Source organism: Falco rusticolus, chromosome 7 (assembly GCF_015220075.1).
Source record: "Falco rusticolus isolate bFalRus1 chromosome 7, bFalRus1.pri, whole genome shotgun sequence".
Taxonomy (NCBI): Eukaryota; Metazoa; Chordata; class Aves; order Falconiformes; family Falconidae; genus Falco; species Falco rusticolus.
This window is the reverse complement of record NC_051193.1, coordinates 55,106,117-55,127,767: the sequence shown is the minus strand read 5'-3', so window position 1 is coordinate 55,127,767 and position 21,651 is coordinate 55,106,117. Positions and strand designations below refer to the sequence as shown.

The 21,651-nt window shown below is 34.9% G+C and overlaps 1 protein-coding gene across 1 annotated transcript in view; it reads right to left on the bottom strand.

Annotated features, from left to right (window-relative positions):
- Positions 1 to 21,651, bottom strand: part of LOC119151193 (formin-like) — a 148,306-nt gene that overhangs the window by 102,276 nt on the left and 24,379 nt on the right. The window contains exon 3 of the mRNA XM_037394815.1: positions 19,673 to 19,734. Within this exon, the coding sequence (XP_037250712.1) occupies positions 19,673 to 19,734 (62 nt within the window). The remainder of the gene's footprint in view (positions 1 to 19,672; positions 19,735 to 21,651) is intronic.

Genomic DNA, 21,651 nt, shown 5'->3' with positions numbered 1-21,651 from the left:
GTTAAAACACTGTTTTCAACTAAATGGGAACCAAATCTTTTTTTAGTACAGTATGTATCTCTCTAAGCTTACAGTTTTATTTTCAGGCATCTGTCAACACTGATCCAAAATATTTATGATGGCTAGCTAAATTCAGATCTACAGGGATTTGAACAGATACTGTTCAAATTATTCAGCTGGATAGCTAGAGTTCAAATTATTCAGTATGTCAGTATGTTGTTACTGAACCATGTCAGCAATTATTACTATCAATATTGGCAATATACTGAGTCTGTTTTCATAGCACATCATGCACCAGGCTCCTAGAGTCTCTGGGAACTGCTGTTAAGATGAACAATGACCAAAGGCCATCATCGGAATATAATAGTTTGGTCAGAGCTATTTTATGCAAAATGAGACAAAAAATTTCAGCATGATACAAGATGTCCGAGGCAGGGAATGTGTGGGAAGAATGCTGGAGGGACAGAAGATACGGGAAGAAGGCTGGAAACTAAAGCTTAGAAAGCCACCTTATGCAGCGTGAATTAACATGATTTATTCCTGAAGAAGGTTAGATGACTTAGAAACCTATTAGAGTAAAATGTCTGTATAAATTACTGTGTAAAAGGAAAGCAATACATTATGAATAACAATTTGGGAGATTTCATCAGCATGTTTTAGCTATAACAATATATAATAAATATATTATATGATTATATAACTATATTTATATATCTATATAAGCTTTTTTTCCACTTGAAAAATGCATTTGCAACTCTGCTGACTTGTTTAGAAGCCTGGTTGCCTGTTTCTCAACAACATTCATATAAGAAATCGGGATTGCATATGTAGATTTAACGCCCAACAAACTAGCACAAGGAACACATTTTTCTGCTCCCTTTACCTTTTCGCGTTCTTGCAGCATTAATCGACTCTTTCAGGAATTAAGCCCTCAGGCCTTGGCATGTAGGGGATTTCTGGCTTCTCACTACAGCAATGGCTCTTGCCAGTCAGTGAGTGACATTATCCAGTTTTTGTTACCTATTCTTCCCCCCTGCCCCTCCCCCCCTCAAAAAAACCCCCCAAACCCACCAAAAAAACCAACAAACACATGGATACTTGTGGCTGCCTAGGTTTCCATGAAAGCAGGGGTATATTTTCCCCAGATTACTTTTACAAATGCCAGATTAGAGACAAGTACACTTCAACAAAACCTTACTGCTATTTCCTCTTCATATTGCCAGCTCAAAAGAAAATGTAAGCATATAAACAAATGTACTCTAAAAGCCTTAATATCTAAAATATCTAAAAGCCCGAAATCAGATTTCAATCATAAATTAGGAAGCATATCCTCAGTATCTTAAGCCTAATCCACACAGCAATATGCTACTGAAAAACTGCCTTAGCTTGGTACAGTCTTTCTTGCATTCAATGTCAATATTAAATATACAAACAATGCTGTGCTAGTATGCTGGAGAGCCTGTTAAGAATTCAGAAATTCAGAATCCTTAATAGCTTTATCAGATATGGAAGCGGTCTGAAAATACATGCTACAATTCAAAAAAGAGAACCACTGAACGGACCCATCAGTAGTACAGCAACTCTAGGGGAAAAGGACCTGTGAAGGACATAGATCACAAACTGATCGCAAGTCAACAACTCTGTATTACAGTATATAAATAGAAACGTCACATGCAAAAAAGATCCAGCTACAAAAAGCCATCTGTACATTCAGTTTAAGAAAAATGCCACCCCTGTGTTCATGATCACTGCTGTTGAAATCTGGGGCAGCTCATTTGATATTAATTTTCTAGGTTCAATTTGCATTGCCTTGTATCTCCACCTCACCTTTACTGGATAATGCCCCCCCCTTGATTCCTTAGTTCTTTCCGTTTCTGAAGAATACTTCTACTGTACCCTTAAAATTGCTTTGGAAGATGTAATTCAGCTTGAGTGTTGTCAACTGTCTTTTTAAGCCTATGCTTTTCTGACTTCTAAAACTAGCCTTCCTGGCTGATGTACATGTTCTTCCATTCTCCTATAGGCTCTCTGCTTCCACATAATATCCATTTTGAGGAGGCTGAAGAGATGGTTTGGTCTATCCCTCTCCTTGAGAAGTCTTTTTTTGCTTCCAAAAGTATTTTTTTTTCAGAGTTTCTGCACCTCTGATTCTGACTAAATAAGGTCCATGCCTATTTGCAATTCAAGCTCACCAGTACAGCTGTAAACAGAAAATAGTTTCTTTCATTTCTCAGTGTTTGTCTGATACCTGCCACTGGAATGGGCTGAGTCCTTGAACAGGACATATTCCTTGAGCAAAATCACCTCACAGGAGCAAATGATCCCAGCTGATTCTCAGTTCCTTTAAACACAAATATTTATATGTAAGCTTAGAAGACCTGTACTACCTGCTTTGTAAAAACACTGAAACACTACTCTTACTGGGTGAAATAAAAAACACTTATTAAAAAAAAGAAAGAAAGAAAGAAAGAAAGAAAAATCACCCCTGTTACTAAAATGCATGATATTGCCACGATACAAAGATGACTATGCAAATATCCCAAATACTGATGCACAGTAACCCGGAAAACAAGAAGCTTTTGGTATGGCTTTCCAATGTCTTCCTCTTTTTCCCTCTTACACCCAGCCCTCTGCCATATGACTACACTGCCTTTTTGTGCCTGCTAGGTGACTTGACACAACACAGAGAAAAAAGGCAAGGTATATTTTCTGAAATAATGCAGACAGCTCAGCCTTGGTCCCGTGGCACTCAGGAACATAGGAAGCATATGGTCAAATGAAGAAAAAGCCCCAAAATTGAATCAGGGTACCACACTTCCATTAACCGTCACAGTCTCAGATGGTAAAACATGTAATTAATCAGAAAAGAAAAAGACTAATTCCTCTCGTTCAGAATGTAACCTAAAGGTTGTCTAAATGTCTTTGAAAAAACAACGTGGATGGACACAGACACATCTCAATACCAACGCGGCAGCTTTCCCCTCTGCTCTGACAGGATTACAGTCTCATTTAATACAGTCAATTACAGTCTGTATAGTCAATGAAATGCAATGAACAAGTATAGTTGTTGTGTTAGTGATTTATATAATTTGATTTTATAGGGACAAAGACTTTCTAACCATCACTTCGAATTTCTCTGATATGAAATTTCTAGAACAATTTGTATGTATGAATATGAGGAAATCATAAATCTCTACAGCAATCTACCTGTAAAAATTAGTTGTTAGCTTATTAGTCAAGACTTATTTGCACTATAAATGTTTTAAAAACTTCTGAGAACTGTGAGACATAAAAAAAGTTCTCTAAAACACTCTAAAGCAAGAAATATGCAGAACTTTTGCTTTGAAACTAGCAAGTTAATGCTTCACTGTTAATGCAAAAATATTTTTTCACTAGCGTTTACAGTGCAATTCTACTCTGAAAAGCAACTGTGTAAAAATGGCACGTCTTTAATGAACAAAGCTCTTCTATGTATGTCAGAGACAGACCTCTTCTTTAACTGAGAAACACACACTTTTAATAGTTTTTAGTCTAATTAGCCTAGAAAAACAACATAGTAGAAAGTGAGCTCCATTTTATTCCTTTCTCTAACTTCATATACTGATTGTTACATCTAATTAGTTACTTATGCCAAGCCATGAAAATTAAAAAAAAAAAAAGTGAACAAAGGCGACACAAAGTATCTAAGGAGTTTAAAAGAAAAGGAGAAAGGAAAAAAAATTTAAACAAATTATAGATGTTACAGCTTTTTTTTTTTTTTTTTCTCCTCTGTAACAGTATTTTGGCCATCAAAGTCCTGTGCATAGAAAAGAGAGGAAACCTAAATTTTTCACAGCTTCTGACTTCTTGGTTTTGTTCATTCTAAGTAATTTCATCTTCAGTTTTTGGAAGAGCTCACTTTTTATTCTTGTATTGTGTTGACAAGAAAAAAAAAGAAGTCCTTTTTTGTTAAACCTCCGTCTTTGAAAAAACATACATTTGTTTTAAATTTTAACAACAAATGAGATTTGAGAAAGGATTTCTCAATGAAAAAAGTATTAAGCCTGTGCCAGTTTGAATAAAAATGAGAACTCCTCTCTAACATATATAGTAAGTTGCATAGGGTACACCACCATTTTCAAGAGCACAAAGTAAGAATTATTCTTACACCTCATAGTAAAAAAGTAAGCTAAATGATTGACCATTATAAAACATTCCCAGAACTCTAAACATTTGCATAGGCTATGTATACAGGGCCCAATTATCTTTCTAATCTATAGAGTAAATGTAGCAGAAATATTTAGGAGGAAATCTGACAATAGGGGGTATACAGGTCATTGTTTTTCTATCTATTTTTGGATATTTAGTTATTTAACAATTAGTAGCACAGCACATCATTAAAACATATCCAGTAACGCTGCAACATACAGTTGTTTTTTTTTTCTAAATATCACATGCATGGTTAGTTGCATATAGGACCACAGACGGCTTAAAATTCACATAACATTTTAAGCACTAATTCACTTCAAGTTTGATAATTTAAATATTTACTGTGAAAATATATATCATGTATGATGTGTTAGGAGATACAACTTCTGATTTAACAACACCTACAATTACTTGTAAGGATTGATTTGTGATTCTTTGAACAATTATCATTTCTACAAGGACATATATAAAGAGGTCCTCAATCTCAGGTTACTACACTTAAGTAAAAGCTACAAATAGGAACCAAGCACGTAGCTAGTTGATTACACATTTAAAAAAAATAAGATATTATTCTTCCAATAGCTAAGTTGCACTGTAATTAAATTGAATTTTGAGATGTGAAATATCATGAAACATCCAAAAACCAAAGCAGATCTTTAATAGCTTTACTATTTCAAATAGAGTAGTAAAACCCTTTACTTATGAAAATGAAACCTAGATGATCAAGTTGTATATCCTATATGAAGGCTTTTAATATTTAAGTATTTTAGTATATCAGTTGCACATTTAGAATGGCTCAGAATGCATCTTCCATAACTTCTTCCTTACTTACTTAGTATTTTATCGCCATATGTAACAGATGGATTACTATATTTAAACAATGCATACTCACACAAGAAATGAGGTTGTTAAAAGCTCTGTTTCATTATAAAAAGCGTATTTCTGTGAGCTTAAGGGAGTTGTTACAGAAAGTATAACAGAATACAGAAAGCTTGACACAGTTAACATGTCTAGCCTTTATAAGACTTGTATTTATACTGTCTGAAGGTCTGACTAATGTAAAAAAGAACGGTCAGTACAACTTCACAAGTTGTGTGTATTACCTAACAGAAAGTAAAAAGCAATGACATTAACCTGGAATTTTGAATTCACTCATTAATTTATCCTTCCTATGCCACCAATCTAGATGAGTACAAATAAAATAGATGGTAAAGAATTTTTACTACTACTTCCTTCTCTTTTTCCTTGTCCTGTCTGGATGAAACAGAATCTAACCAAGATCAGCTTCAAAAAACCAAGGAGGTAAACAAACAGCTGAACAAATACATGAGAAAGTAATACAGGCAATGCAAGTAGGTATTTAAAGGCAACCTAAGGAAAAATATTTTGAGAAATTAATTATGTTTTGAACTCCATCTGTTGTTATTTCTGGTAGTTTATTATTCTTTGTTAGAAATACTTCAAAACAAACAATCTGCACTTCTCAGAATACAGAAAATCAATGAGAAACTGAAGGTATTAACATAATATCTACTCTCTCTACTGCAGAAACACTCAAATCAAGCATGCCATTTTTATAGTATTTAAATTAACATATTCTTCCATTTTCTTGTATGCTTGTGTTTCTAATAGCCTTCCAATTCATTGTCCCAGTTTCAGTCAGAACTATTCTTGATGTAGCCAGTAACATGTTCTTCATGACACTTCAGAATTAGTTTGCATTTATAGCACATTTTGAATCTTTATTTTCTATAGATTTAGTTATGCATACAAAATTAAGGAACATTTATTAACATCTATACTTACTCTTCGCTCTCCTCCCTCTATATAGTATGTCAGCTGTATTACTCCTTTGCTTTCCTCCCTGAACTAATTTCCTAGCAATTCCCACTGCTGGTTTTCTCTGTTTTTCCTATTTCACCTTCTATGCATATTCAACTGTATACTACATCGGAAATGTGTCACTGAAATTACTGTAATCATTATAGGCTTATTGTCACCCTTCACTTTTATTATATCACTGTAAAAAGATTCTTATAAGTTAAATTTCATTCTTCAGCAATTTGATTCTTTATAGATGCTTTCTGTCTTCTCTTCCTCCCCTTTACCATTTTCCAGGACCCAGAATCACTGACAGCCAGGCTACCACCCTTCCAATTGCAAAGCCTGTGTGCCTGTTTCCAACAACAAAGGTCCGGCAAAAGACGCGCATGCTTTTGGCCAGTGCGTTTGTGCACACTGAGTCTAGTGGCTCTACAAAGACAATAAATAAGAAATAGCTGGTTTTTTAAAAAAAATATATACATACTATAAGTTTTAAAAATAGACATACTGTAAGTAAAAAAAAAAAAAAATAAAAAAAAAATCCTGAACTGGAACTTACTAAGTCTGCTGACAATGGAATATAGTGGGAGTGGGAAGCTTTCACTGACCCTGTAAGTTTAAGGTAACAAACGCACCTCCATTTTTGTCACTGTAGAAAGGGTATGAACAGCCATGCAAAACAGATCTACACACAAGGACCCTGTAGCTCTTTGCTGACCAGGACCACATATTTCAAGGGACTATTTCATACAAGGTACAAACCACCCCTGGCATTATGGACTGCATGCAGTCCTGGTTTCTTCTACACTTCATCGTTTCCTCTTCCAGCTGTTTGTGGACCTTTCATTCTGTCTTAATATTTTGTTCTCTTTTCCATGCTCTTCACAGAGTGATTTCCAGGTTGCCTTAAAGTCTGCTTTCCTCATCCCAATTGCCTTGTGTCTGCTCTGTAAATGTTTCTGTAAAATTACATTCATCTAGGTTTTGTTTTCTGCACATATACATATGCTCCCCTCAGCCCTTTCCCTGTTAATAACTACCATCCAACCATTTTACAGTACACAAATTAACTTGCTTGGAGAACTTTGCTTATACAAGACATAGCTCACAACAGCTCATCTCCAGTCCTTGCTTTTCTATGTGAAACTTTACTCAGATGAACCTTCTTCTTAAGGGTAAATCCCTTGCCCTTCTCCATAACTTCTAATCAAACACCCAGATAGAACCCCTTGATGTGTGTCCTTGAAATTTTTTGGTAATCATCAAAATCCTGCAAACGTTATGAATTCACTATATAGAAAAACATCTCTGATAATGTTCATTGTACTCCACAGCATACTCCACATTTATGGATCCTATTATGTCAACTTTAGCACCTGGGAAGCTATGTACTCTACTGTGGCATTTCTGTGCCCACAGAGAAATCCCACGGGAATCTAAATCCTTCTTGAATCTGATATATATGAGGAGCAGAAAACTATTCATGCCTTGGATTCATGAACTTCCTGCCACAGGCACATTTGTTAAACAATGTCATCCCTTGAGATAAATGATAGCACCTCTAAAAAACTAGACTAAATATCACTTAATAATGCCAACTGTTAATAACGTGCTTAAAGGGGTAAATTTCAGGTTATTAACAGAGAAATATTAACAGTAGATAATGTAGCATTTTATGAAATTTTATATGTTTTATAACATAAAATTAATGTTACTAGATGTAATACTAAAGTTTCTGTTCATTTGAATGTTTGTTTTTAAAAAGAATAAAACCATAAAAGTATCCAAATGACCAAACCCAATATAAGTCTGCATGTATCTCAGGTAGCAGTGAGAAGGAATACCACACCCACTAGAATTCTGCAAATTAATTGTGTACAGCAGCTACAAGAGGCCATGTAACATCCAATACATGTAAAGCCATGCAGAAAGGGAGTCATTCTTGCAGAAAGTGACCATATGTTGATTTTTCCTAAATATGTTGGCTTATGCTAGGAAAGATAAATCTTACATATTTTCTAAAAAAGGGGTAGCCAGCTAAATTGAGACCGACCTTTAAATTTCAAGGAAAACTGGTATTTTCTTGGATGATTTCATTGGTAATACCTCTACATAATGTTAAACTCTTAAAGATTTAAATTCTACAGAATGGAATGAGGCAATTCAGCATGCAACACATTAATAAATGTAAATGATACATTGCACGCAACTTCTCTGAGACCAAGGTAATTAAAGAATGAAACCACACTTACACGTTAAAATTTCATTTCAAAGTTTCATTGAACTAAGACCATGAACAATTAACATGCAGATACCAACAGCCCTTCCTATCACAAAAAACATGGTTACTTCCCTATTTGTTACTCACTTGCAGCTACTACCTTAGTTTTAGGACAGCCTAGGTTACTACATCTGTATTGATACAAAAAATACGAATAACTATGCTTTGCGGTAGTGTTCAAAAGATTATATCCAAGGAGAAAAAAATATTATTGCTATTCAAATATTTTAAAATGCAATAGATAAAAATATAGACCTGTATTCAAAAATCTATTTTAGTTAATCACTTGTTTTGATGACAATTTACTTTAAAGAAGTTTTTCTCATTTGCCAGGGAAATTACATGAATCATTACTTTTACTGATACATATAATGATTTGGCATGTAAAATGTGAAAATAGTGCAAAAAATGGTTGAAAACCAGTTGGAAGGTGAAGTTTCAGTGACAAAAACTACAGAGGCAGTATGGATCCAATAAGAAAACTGATTGTAGTAGAGAGCAAGTTGTCTCTGATCTTGGGAGAATGTTTTTGGACACCTAACAGCTTTTTTATTACTGTGGCTGATTAAAATGAAAAGCCTTACTACTAAAATGTTCTTTTTGATGAGTTTTTTTGCCATGAACTATAGACCTTGCAGTCCAGTGGGATACAAATCCTTTGATCCTGTGCAGTCACATAAATTCAAAGTCGTAAAACAACATTGAATTTGATTTTATTAGTGTGGCTGATGTTGCCAGAATTGTAATGCAACCTTGTTTTTCTTCTCTTTTCTTCCTTTTCTTTTGGGGAGGGGGTGGAGAGGAAAGGAGCGTTTACTGTCAACATTGCTTCACAGTATAAAGAACTAATTTCTTTGGCAACCAGACTCCAAGATTAAGCCATTATAACAGAGCTTTGTAACTACATAGGAAAGTAATGATATATATCACATTCCAATCACAACCAACGATCTGGTTGAAGAAAAAGTCAAAGCAAAAAGCAGTGTAAGTATAGCACATAGAAAACAGTAACCAAGGATAAAATTAGAGATCTGTAGAAGGATAATGGGCAGTAACGAATACTACTTTTCAGAAGGAAATATTCAACCAAATAGTGCTATGAGTTTGCTATGACAAAAAAATAAAGTAACTACACTTTCAGAAATTGAAGATGTTCATTGTGTATTAACATATTTTTTTGTCTAGAAATTCTAAGAATATCTACACTGAGGAGGTGACTAGCCTCTCCACCAATATATAGAGAGTTCACATGTGCAATGAAAACAACTAGAAGATTTTGAGGTGTAGCAAGCCATTGAGTTCCTAGCTATGGAGGGAAATTAATTTTCTAGGGCTTTTTTGACACCAGATATCAAAGTAACACCAGAGGTTCAATTTTTCTTTCAGGAACTTAGTCACCTAAAAGAGTAATTTTCTGATGCTTACAATTAACGCATTTCTCACATGTTAGAGGGACCTCAATAAGTCAAAACAAACGGATTGCTTGGTGAAACAGCCTACCTCTTTCTCTATAGCAAAGGAAATGAATGCAGAGGTTCATTTCACATTCAGCTTCACATTCAGAAAACAACAGTTTTCATTAAATTACACACTTTCTATAAGAAAAAAATATATCTCCTTTCCTCACAACTTCATTATAGAAAAGATCTTTTCATGTTGACAGTACAATACTCGCCTCAATTACAATGATTAACGAGGAAATTCAAGCTGCAGATATCCTTGTCAAGACAAAAGTATATGAGATCCTACACACTCAAGGTTAATCTCTCATGACTTCTATCTTAGTTTAACTATGAAGCTTCCAATTCTGCAGATACTATCATAAACTTTAGCGGTAAAACCAGAAGACAGTCTTTAAATATTCACCAATTATGTAACATTTACAAGAAAACCCAACAGTGTGTTTGAAATTGGTCTTTTTTAACATTGGAGAGATGTTTACACTACACTTAGCAGATAAAGGTGCCAGTACTCTTAGCTAAGATACAGCTTATGTACTTCTGAGATTCTACCTGGATAAGCAGAAGTATAACATCAGTTACAACAGTTACTCTGTAAATGTGTAAAAGGCATATCTACTTTGAAGTAATGTATCCTACATGCTAATTATGCATCATCACATTATTCTAGATGTTCCCATTACGGACAAGCGTGGTTGCCAGAGCAACCCTCATTTTCTCCCTCTCCTTCCATGTTTCCATGTAGCACAGCTATGCAGAAACAACTTCTCTGACAGAGCCAGTATCTCATTCAGTGAACACGATGGGAGTTATTCCAGACAATAATTGAAAACTGTATTATCAAAAAGCTGCAAGCTTTTAAGACTTCTGCATTATGTGTGCTGAAGTTGAAAAGTATATAATGAACAAAGAATGGAACCTCACGAAGAGGCACAGCAATATTACAGTACAGGCATGATAATGTTGACCTGGAAAAGCAGATTCTATACTCGCTCAAACTGAAAGTCCCTGCAAGATGAGCCACAAGTCACTTGGGTCAGTGTTTCTCAAGTGGTACCCAATGATACAACTTATTTTCTAAGCAACTATCTTGAGATTCTGGGATCCAATGTATAGTTGCAAGGTAAGTTAAAATTGAACTGTAATGTGTCTCTGTGCATAAAATACAAATAATAATACATGTCTATCTGAATACATATTGTGAAATGCAACTTATAAGCATGAAACATCCTGAAAATCAAAACTTGTAACACCAGAAAGTCCATAATGAAACTATATTTGGATCACATTTTGATTAACAAACAAGGGAGGGTATTACGCACAGACCAACAAAAATAAAAGCAAACACTGAATAGACTGCATTCATTCTAGGATACATATTCTGGGAGAAACTGTCCACTTACAAGCAAAGGCTTTATCGTAATGCCCAGATCCAATTCTCTTATCTATCACCTACGATTTTCTGTCTTAACTTCCAGGCAGCTTCTTTACCCTTCCAGCTTGTCAGTCTCATCCTAGCATCTCTAGTCACCATTTTCTGCCTAAAGCTCCACCTCTCATATCTCTGTATATGCTTCCAGATCTTTCACGTTGCCTCATCATCAAAACAGGTGTCAGGAGACAGACTCCTAGCTTTCAGTTTCAAAGCATCCTTGGAAGGGTGATCCCCACCTAACCAACAGTAACTTGAGGCACCCATCAATCAGTGTAACTTAGTTTTGCCACAGTGTTATAACAACTTTGGTGGCTTCGTTATCTTTGGCAGCTTTGTGGAAAAGGCGTATTAAAAATTTGGTGAGCACCAGAAGATGCAATAAGCACAATGGAGATTGGATTTGCAAAGTCAGAAGCTGCTAAAATCTGACGTCCTTACTAAATATGAGAAAGATTTTTTTTTCCAAAAGTTTTAACATGTTTTCACTTTAGCAGCAAAATGCCCATCCTTGCCAAATTTGACCCTGTTCTAAAACCCAGGAATATTAGAGCCAGAATTTTTAAACAACATAAAATTGCATATTCCATTCAGAGAAATGGCTTACAATTATTAAATTCAAACAAAATCTGGTGTAGTAAATTTCAAAAAGCAGGTGATTTCGACAATGAGACATGGGGTACATGTTTTCAAAATCAAAATGGTAAGATAACATTGTTACTACTTAATTTTTAGTGGGTTTTACACTCCTATGATCACATTTCACTTCATTTCTCTTGTTGACAATTGTTTCCTATGTTACAGGGGTCTTCCAAATCTGTCAAAATAAAACGTCATCACGTTCATAGTATGTGTTCTACTTTATTCTCCTGAGTCTGTGGTAACTTCTTAAATAAACAGGAGAATTCTTGGATCAACATGTGGAATTAACAGCATTCTGCAGCTGACATGAAGTTTAAACAATCCAAGTTCCTACAGTGAAATTGTATCGATGAAAATAATAGAGTGGCAATATAAGACATAGCAAGTTGCAGTGAAAAAACCAACACAATAAGAGAAGTCTTCCTGGATATTCAAGCTATCTAATAAGAAAACGATCGCAACATAAACATATGATTAAAGGAACATAAAGATGCAAAACACCCATTGCATCAAAAATATGGAAAATATGAAGTCAATGGAGGAGAAGAAGGGGGGGGGGGGAGATTTTGTTCAATGTAAGTATCAGAGCATAGCAGAGATACTTAAAATTTCATCAAGATTTTTATTATAGAGTTGCATTATACAGTGCAAGTTTTTAAAACTTCATTAAGCACCGAACTGGGGAATATCTACATATACCATGGAGAACTGTTCCAAGCTTCCGTTCTTGAATGAAGATGCAATTGTCAACAAGTAGTTCCAAAGAGATTCAAGTACTTCTTGCTAGCTTTTTTTATGTGCTTCTATGCACCCTGTAGGAAGTTATTGTTTTATTTCTCATGTCCTTTGCTATCATTCCCCAGTCTGCTATGCCACCTTCTCTAGCACTGGCCGTGCAAATTTTTCATTACAGGGTGATTTTCTCCTGCTGGGATTTTTCTATTTCAGGACATACATACTTAGAAGATAATCTTGCTCCTGTTGTCTGGGAATCTTAGGAGACTGAAATTGATAGTTTAATACTATTTTCATAGGATTTCAGTCTCTTTCTCATAGTATCTATGCTTTTCATAATCTTTATATTTTCACTGTCTTGCACTGCAGAGACGTTCCATGCTGAACAGGGAGAACTCCTTCATAGGACAGAGTATCCTAGAAGAAGATTTATAAAGACACACAGTACACACACAGTGGTGAAACCATAAATTCAGCAGCTCAGCACAAAAGAGTGAAACATTTCAAGTTAGGCAAGAGTTGTATCAATAATTAACCACAAGCTGGGAGACCTTCATCAGTAACACCACATGGAAATGCTGAAAAACCTGAACAGCTCATTAGGAAAGATTGACTAATAAACCCTTGCTGACCTTGGCTGCTCCTTTGAGCTGCAATTCCACTTCCCCAGACAAAAGCATACATGACATAGATTTTCTTCTATTTGTGTAAGCTGGGACGTGAAAATCCAGTGAAGAACACCAAAGCAGCTAGCCACCTTACAGATGCATTTCATCTTGTAAAGGTTAAAAACAATCTCAGCATCCTGAAGACAAATTTTATTACCAGAAGTCTGCATATTATCCAGTTCTTAAATGTTGTTTTGTTAAGTACTATGGCATATCAAAGCTTTCAACACTATTTGTCATTAGCTCCCGTATTTTAATAGTAGTTTTCAAAACGTTGAGACTTCTGACAAATTGTGAAATCCCTATCCTATGCAAAAATTCACATATACACACACAAAACTGAAGGAAAACAAAAATTAAAATTTCTTTTTTCCAGAATGGAATGATAAAGATCCCTACCTAAAAGCAGACAGGTCAATTGAATCTGTTAAACAAAACTCCACTTTGTTGTAGCAGACTATCTATAAAAGAGGAGATTTAGACAAATTGAAATATTTAAAAATGTTTTGATTTGGTGTTAAAGCATATAATTTCTAATGTTCTTTCTGAAGCTGAAATGAAATTTCACTTTTACACATAAATAAAAGGCATTTTGAATTGTTAAAACAGAAATGAAATCTCCCACTTCTATAAAAGAGTTTTTTTGATAAGTATTCTGGCATACAGCAGCTTTCAACACTATCCACCATTGCCTCTCACAGTCAAATTAAAAATTTCAAAATGTAGCACAGAGAAGCCATACCTTTTGCTATCCACATTATAATTAAAGAGCAATGGATGCATTCATAAATGGAAGCACACTGACCATGATGGAAAATGAATGGAAGGAAAGTGAAAAGGCAAAGGTCCAGGGAAGGACTTGTGAAGCACAAGAGATGTAAACACAGATTTGTAAAAGAATGAAAAGGTCATCACATAGGTAAAGTTTTATTAATTCACTCAGTAACTCAGAAAATTTTGATATGCCTTTCTGGTCTTAGTACAAAATAAAAATGAATCATTTTGAAATTATCAGACAATTCCGACTTTCCCTTTCATGTTCTTTTTTCTCCCACATCTTTCAACCTTTTTCTGTGGCACTTTGGGGCACTGGTCTTTAATCTCAGCTTATGATATAAAATTGTTTCAAAAGTTAAGCAAGTTCTTCTGTCAAAAGGAAATTACTTTCTACCCACTTCTACATTTCAGGTCTTGAAACCTTCATGAAAATGCAAAAGTGCAAACATTACTAAGGAGACCACAAAGGTCACTATGAACACCCCATGATACATTCTTCTCTAAATGAGGCCAGCCTGTTCTTTAATAATATCATACAAACTGCATTACCACTTATTATTTCTTAAGTTTCAATAATATGTTCATAACTGTGTTAGATGCAACTGCAGGTATTTCCTTCTAAAATTTGCAATTAAATACTTTGAGAGATGTAGAAATATTATTTTATCATATAATAATTATTGTGTCATTTACAACCGATCCATAGTTTATATTTTATTGTTACCAAAATCTGTTATTATTTCTTACAGAGTATATTATATAATGTGCATCATATAATATATATTAATATGATTAGAAAAACCTGTGATTAATGGTTAAAGACATTATTATTCTCAATTTGGGAAAAGATGTAGTGAGTTGGTGGAAGCCTAATAACCCATATTAGAGAGAAAGATCCATGCATAGGGTAGAGTCATTGAACAGCTTAGGACTTTGATTCCATCTTCCAAAAGCAATATTAAACTTCCACGTAACTGAAGATGTAGGAATATTTGGTACCCTTGTGTTAAAGGAAAGAAGGAGAAATTAGGGTAAAAGCTTAACTTTTTTACTCATTTTGTCAAACGAACTTACAGAAAAAAGAAGAAAAAAAAAAAGTATATTGCACCCCTGTGCAGCTGTGTGTTGGATTAGCCATTAAGCACTGCAATCAGAATATTCCCTTCAAGTTAATTCCTTCCTTTTGGAAGTCACTAGTCTATTTACAATATTTTGATTCAATGTTAAGTCGTTGTCATCTACTTAGTTGGTTATTAGATACTGTAGACTTGGTTATATAGGGAAAATACTACTACTACTACGGTGATGACAGCAATTACTTATCTATTGAGCAACTTCAATTCTACTCCCACGATGTGCAAGCTAATTTCTGACCTAAAACTAAGACTATGCCAAATCCACAAATAGTAGGCAGGATGTCACCACCACACACATTCTCACAGTTCAGAGGGAACCATGAAATTTGCACCCACACCGAGCTGTGACAGGCCTTGGGAACTTATTCTGAAAGACTTCGCTGACATCTAGTGGTAGGAGCAGGGAAAGCAAAAAATTCAACGGAGAATAGAAACAAGTTTAATGTCTTAAAAATATGTAATTCAATTGTCGGTAAATAACAGGTGCAAAATTCAAGAAATGCTTTGAACGCAGCAACTAGTAAATGTACCCTAAAGGTGAATGGGTAAAAAAAAAGTATTTCTCTACTATATTATCCTTTCTAAAGATTATATTCATGTGGATGGTTCAGTTGAATTATGTACGTTAATGAGCACATTAAGAGATGTTATGAGTTACTCTAATGGTTATGCAATATAATATGGTACAGATTTATCAATAGTTGGTGTAATAGATGTTGTAATCTTAATTAATATGCATGCTACATGACTGGAATTAATTTCAAGTGACATCAAAAAACAGAACAAAGCTTCAAGTTACTGTGATTGCATAAAGCTGGCAATATCAAAACACAAAATACCAGCATTTACCCTCCCTACGCAGTGACTGCTTTACATCCTTCAAGACTGCTACATCTGCTGCAACTTCAACTGTTCGCTGCTGAATCAGCACCAACCCTTTTAAATTGGTGTTAAGGGTAAAGCTCTGGTGGTACTCAGGGTATTCCATATGAAGTTTATAGGAAATGAACACAGTAATAACAAATCTTGAAGAATAAAAATCCATTAGGAATTTCATTCACATAGTCAAGGAAAAAAATAACTTCCAAAAGTAAAAGTACACAAGTATAGGACACTTTCTGTTGCTAAAGAGTAAAAAATCTCTCACTTATAAGCCATGATATACCAGTTTCAAAGGACAGACTGTGGATAACTTACTTTATTTCACCTTCAGAGAACAGTTTAATAATTTTTTGAGAACTTTCCCCTACACATACCTTTAAGGGCTCCCTAAGATTTTTCTAGGCATCTTAGGAATAACAAAAAGGATCTCCTAATCTTTTACAGAGAAGATATGATGATCAACCTTCTCCATAAATATAAGATATGGGATTTGGATCAGTTTGAAAAAGAGCTGGTTCAGAGAAATTTCTGTCTGTAGGTGCCTTCAGTGCATAGTACAAAATCACATTTAACCCAAGCATTTCCAATAGTCAAGATACCTACCACCATATTTTTCTGTTATATCCTTAAAGAATAAAATGCAAAAAAAAAATAAGATGCAAAATTGTATCATGACACAATTTTACTCCTCTGTATTTTCCAATATGGAATTTTATAACAAAGTTCCATACATACAGCAGTATGTAGTAATTAATTTTTTTTACATCTTAAAATATATCTTTCCCTTTCTTCAAATACTGAAAAGCCACAAGAAAGATAGAAAGTATACGAAGTGTGGCCTTCTCTAATGCATTCCATTTAGATGCTCTTTATATTCCATATAGATGATCTTTAAGGTCCCTTCTCTGAAACCATTCTATGATTTTATGATTCTATGATATAGAAATTTTCACATGGCATTCTACACATTCCAGAGAAATAAAAAGCTCCAAAACAACTGTACAAACAAAAAGCATTCATCTATGATGGGTCACATTCTAGTACAAGGAACTAACCGCCAAGGACACACAGAAAAAGAATGGGAACACTACTCAGATGGTGTAGCATTCAGAAGTCACGGAAGTATGTGATACTATAATTTATTCATCAGTACTGTATACCATAACCTGTGTGCAGACTCTGTTTCAGGAAACCCTTAAAACACTAATTGCTGGGAATGGTACACTAAGGCAACATTTCTCAGTAATTTAGTCACTATGCATCTTTTATGAACCTGATACTTCATACCAGGCTGGGCTGAGGTCCAAAAATCAAGGAGCACACTGTTAAGGAAGGGGCACAGAGGCAGTGGTAGTAGAAGCAACAAGAAAGAGATAATGAAGACACTCAGACTTGCAAAAAAAAAAAAACCAACAAAACCCAGATCAAAACAAAAAGCACCACACAGGAAGAAGGCATCGCTCTTACACTCTATTTACGTGTTTTCTAAGCACCCACTGCTGGTCACTGCTGCAGACAGGATACTTGTTTCAACTGGCCTTTGGTATAGTAAGTTTTTATGTCCTTCAGTATCACAAAATGAAAAATCACATTATATCTCAGGAATCATCAGTCTTACAAACGGAACTGCAAGGTCTCCAGTGACTTAACTCCAAAATGGAAAGCCAAAAATCTTGTGTGAATTATGCCTTGCATACAATAAACACAGGTGTTATTTTTCTGAATCACCATGATGCAGACATTACACTTCACTGCCATTACCTGAAAGGCCTACAAAATATTCATATCACCTTTTGTGGTTTGCCTTTGGAACTACAGGGTGTAAGATAAAACAGTAACAAACATGAAAATAATCACCAAATGCATGCAATATAAGAAAACATGATCTTTAGGACATTGCTGCTAAGAGTGCAAAAGTCTACTAATCACGGACAACAAATATTTGCATTTTAGCTCATTCTCATTATATTTACATACATATATAAAATGGTGAGATTTTATGATGCTGAAAGTTACATCACAATGTCACTTTTCTGGAAATAAACAAATTCACAATTTCCTTACAACTAAACAAGATAACATACAAACACAACTAATCATTAAGAAGTGATGATATTTGAGGAAAACCCAAATAATCCATACAAAAGCACTAAGCTGATTTAAAACAGAATGTTTCTATTATTCAAAGTTATGAGCAGCAAATAAATTAATCTCAGATGTACTCTTATGGGAAAAAAATGTGCAAGACGAACATTCTTTTAATGAAAAATTAGATCGGAGAGATGCGTGATTTTTCATGGATGCTTGCCAGTACCTGTGTGTCCTCTGCCTCTACTGTTTCCAGGGTTGCTAGAGATGCACACACACATTGTTCTCTCTCACTGAGACTATGTATTCTCTGAAATACCCTCTCAATATTAATAGATCCCCCTTGCATCCATCTACTGTTCTTGTGTGGGAGAGTTATGCTATTCTTCGTAAGAGTAATGTACATTACTGTTGTATTTAGTGCTAGCTTGCATTTCCCTGTGCTGAATTTTAAGAGATGCTGCACACACCAGACACTCTGCCCATCCTGTCCACTCCACAAGCTGCTAACATCATTCCAACCCGTCTACTCAAAGACCTCGCTAAGTTTTTTCAAATACATAGGTTTTATGTCCATTATGTCCATGCATTTGTGCAGACACAAATACATAAATACTCTTGTGTAATACAAATACTGTACTTGTACTAGTCTGATGATTGCTGTACGTGATCTGCCTAATCACATGGGCAATGTATTAATATACTGGATTATCAGAATCCCTTTGTTAGTAGGTTTGTTTTTTCCATTCTATTTGCTTTAATGATGACAAAGAAAATACGGAACATTTTGTACTTGATGACTTTTATACTAAAGACTTAGCATACGGATCTGTATTACAACACAGTGCAGCTATGGTTAAGAATGTATCACAACTGGTGAGAAAATGAAGATGCTGTTAATTTTTCCTTAAACTAGGACTGCTCAACAAATTAAAAGTTATGCTACCATTTAAGTTCCTGCTTTCATGATAAAAACACTTCCTTGTAATATTCCACTGTGCTTAGCAGTCTATCATGCCAAGGGAAAGTGAGTTCTAATATTAAACTTTGTTATTTCTGATTTTGATGATTAGACGGTTGGTCAAGTTTACACTTACAAAACCAGACATCAATAAAGAGTGTTCAATATAAAATTTCACTCTCACAAATGGAATTTCCACACTTATTTTTCCATTTAAAATTACAGAAAACTTCTGTAAAAAGCTACAGAAAAACTATAGAAGTATATTTCACTGAGAAAGAGTGAGTAGTTAAAAGCCAGTGCCTTAATATAATAAGCAAATTTAAAAGTACTGCACTGCTGAGTTAAAGGGAAGAATTTAAAAGTACAACAATAAGCAAAACTACAAAGAGGAAACATGCAAAACTGCTTTTTGCCATCATATATGACTACATGTATATGGGTTTTAACTAGATTAATTTTAACTGAGTTGGCAGTGAATGGAAAACTACTTTTAGGAAAAAAATTCTTAACATTTGATGGAAAGTATATGCTTGCACTTCTTTAATCTGTAAAACGCACTAGAGTCAGGGAAAGAAAGAACATTACAAAAGTATACCTTTAATGTTTCAATTTCTTCTTTATGTTCCCTCTTTAAATGCAAAATGGCAGCTTGGTACTCTGTAAAAATAAAAAAAGTACATTCCATTAGAGTCAGAAAACAACGTGCCATCTTCAGCATAGTATATTTCATACAATACCAATGGGTCCAGGATACAGACGTAGGCTCTCAAATAACACCTTTTACATTGCAATGGAAAAGAAAATCTGAACACACTAATTAGCATTATTTTCTAAGACCACATGATCAGGTTTTCTGTGATGTTTCTGAGAGCAGAGGATAAAGCAAAGAGGTCTTCCATGCTGAGAGGGGAAAACAGAAGGAAGATACATCAGACTGAAATAACAAAAGGAAACCAGTTTTGCAGATAAATGTAGAGCTGACAGGATGTTATGACATGCACACACACCCACCTGAATTCTAAAAAAACCATGCATTAAATGCAACGATTTAAACTGAACTGTAAACATACAATCACTATACATAGGCAAATTGGATAAAAGAGCAATCACAAGTATAAATGAAGACCTGGAGAAGTACCCACCAGGATGAAGTAGAAAGAATTCATTCTTTGTCTTAATTCTATCAGATAAAGATTAATTACAGGGTTTAAATACCTTCACAGGGTACTATATAGTTCTGCTGTTTAGCAGGAACACAACAAAATCCAAAGGTATAACAAAATTGAAAGCATGAGACTTAAAGCCAGAGAAATTTAAAATAGCAATGAAAAAATGAGGAGGTTGGGCATCGATTACGCAGGTTTAGTGATGGCTGTAATGTCAAGGTATAGATTTACCAAATAGACCTCAAAAACCTGGGTCTCATACTATGGTTTCTCTCAATCCACACCATGGCTACATTTGGCCAGATGAAAAAAGAGAAGACCTTTCATTACAGCTGTGTAATGATTTAAGAGAATCCTGTCTTCTGTAAGACATTGGCCCAGAAGCTACAGCCCTCCTCAACAAGCAACAGGAATTCATTCCTAGACCATCAAAGCCCCACTTCTATCTGTTTCCAAACCAAAAGTCATCCAAAAGCACTTAGTTCCTTGGTTTGGCTTCTGCTTCCTTGACTAAAAGAAGGAATCAAATCCTAATTTAAACAAGGACTGAAAATAGTCTAAAGACTTCAAATTTTACTATCAATGTTCTCTAACACTAAGGGATTTCTATGGTCCCTGAAACAGTATAATCAATAAAACAGCACCAGAACGCCAAAGCATGAACCAAAGCACCAGATCAGTAAAATATTCCAGTCCTTAGGTGCTTTTTTCTTTTTTTTTTAATTCTTTTTTTCTTTTTTCTCTTGAGAGCACGTGGAAGAAAGAGGAAAGGAAAAATAACCTGGTCATCACCCTGAAACGTCTGTATGACATGGAAGCTTTTAATGCAATGTTATTTTCTTCAAAGGCAGGTGAAGCTATACGCAAGCAGCTGAACAGATATACAAAATCCAAAGGAAAAGGGATTGATACTTTACAAGCCACAAATAAAAAACTCCAGTGATTCCAACTAGTAACAGTATCTACCTAAACTCTTCCTTCCTGTCTAATGGGCCTCTACTTAGACCATTCCAGTACAGGAAAATTGCCTGACTGCTCTGCTGGAATCACAACCAGTTTGTTCTATGGACTTTTAAATTTTCTGCTGTTAATTCCTTTGACTCGTTGATATTCCCCCTGGACACAGGCTCTGCTTACTCATTCACCTAAACAGGACTTAACAAAACAGCTGCCTCAGGTCCCCAGAAAAAATTGTGACCCTTCTGTCACCTCAGCTGGTTAAGCACTGGCTGTTTGCAGGGCATGAACTTTATGAACATCTTGACTTGAAGTTTAGCTATTTAAGGTCACACAACAACTGAAGCAAACAACAGGCTTTGAAAATGCTGCTAACAATCAGTTCTTAGTTTGGCTAAAAGAAGGATACAGATCTACCTTAACAAAAGATTTACTTTCTACGTGGGATTAT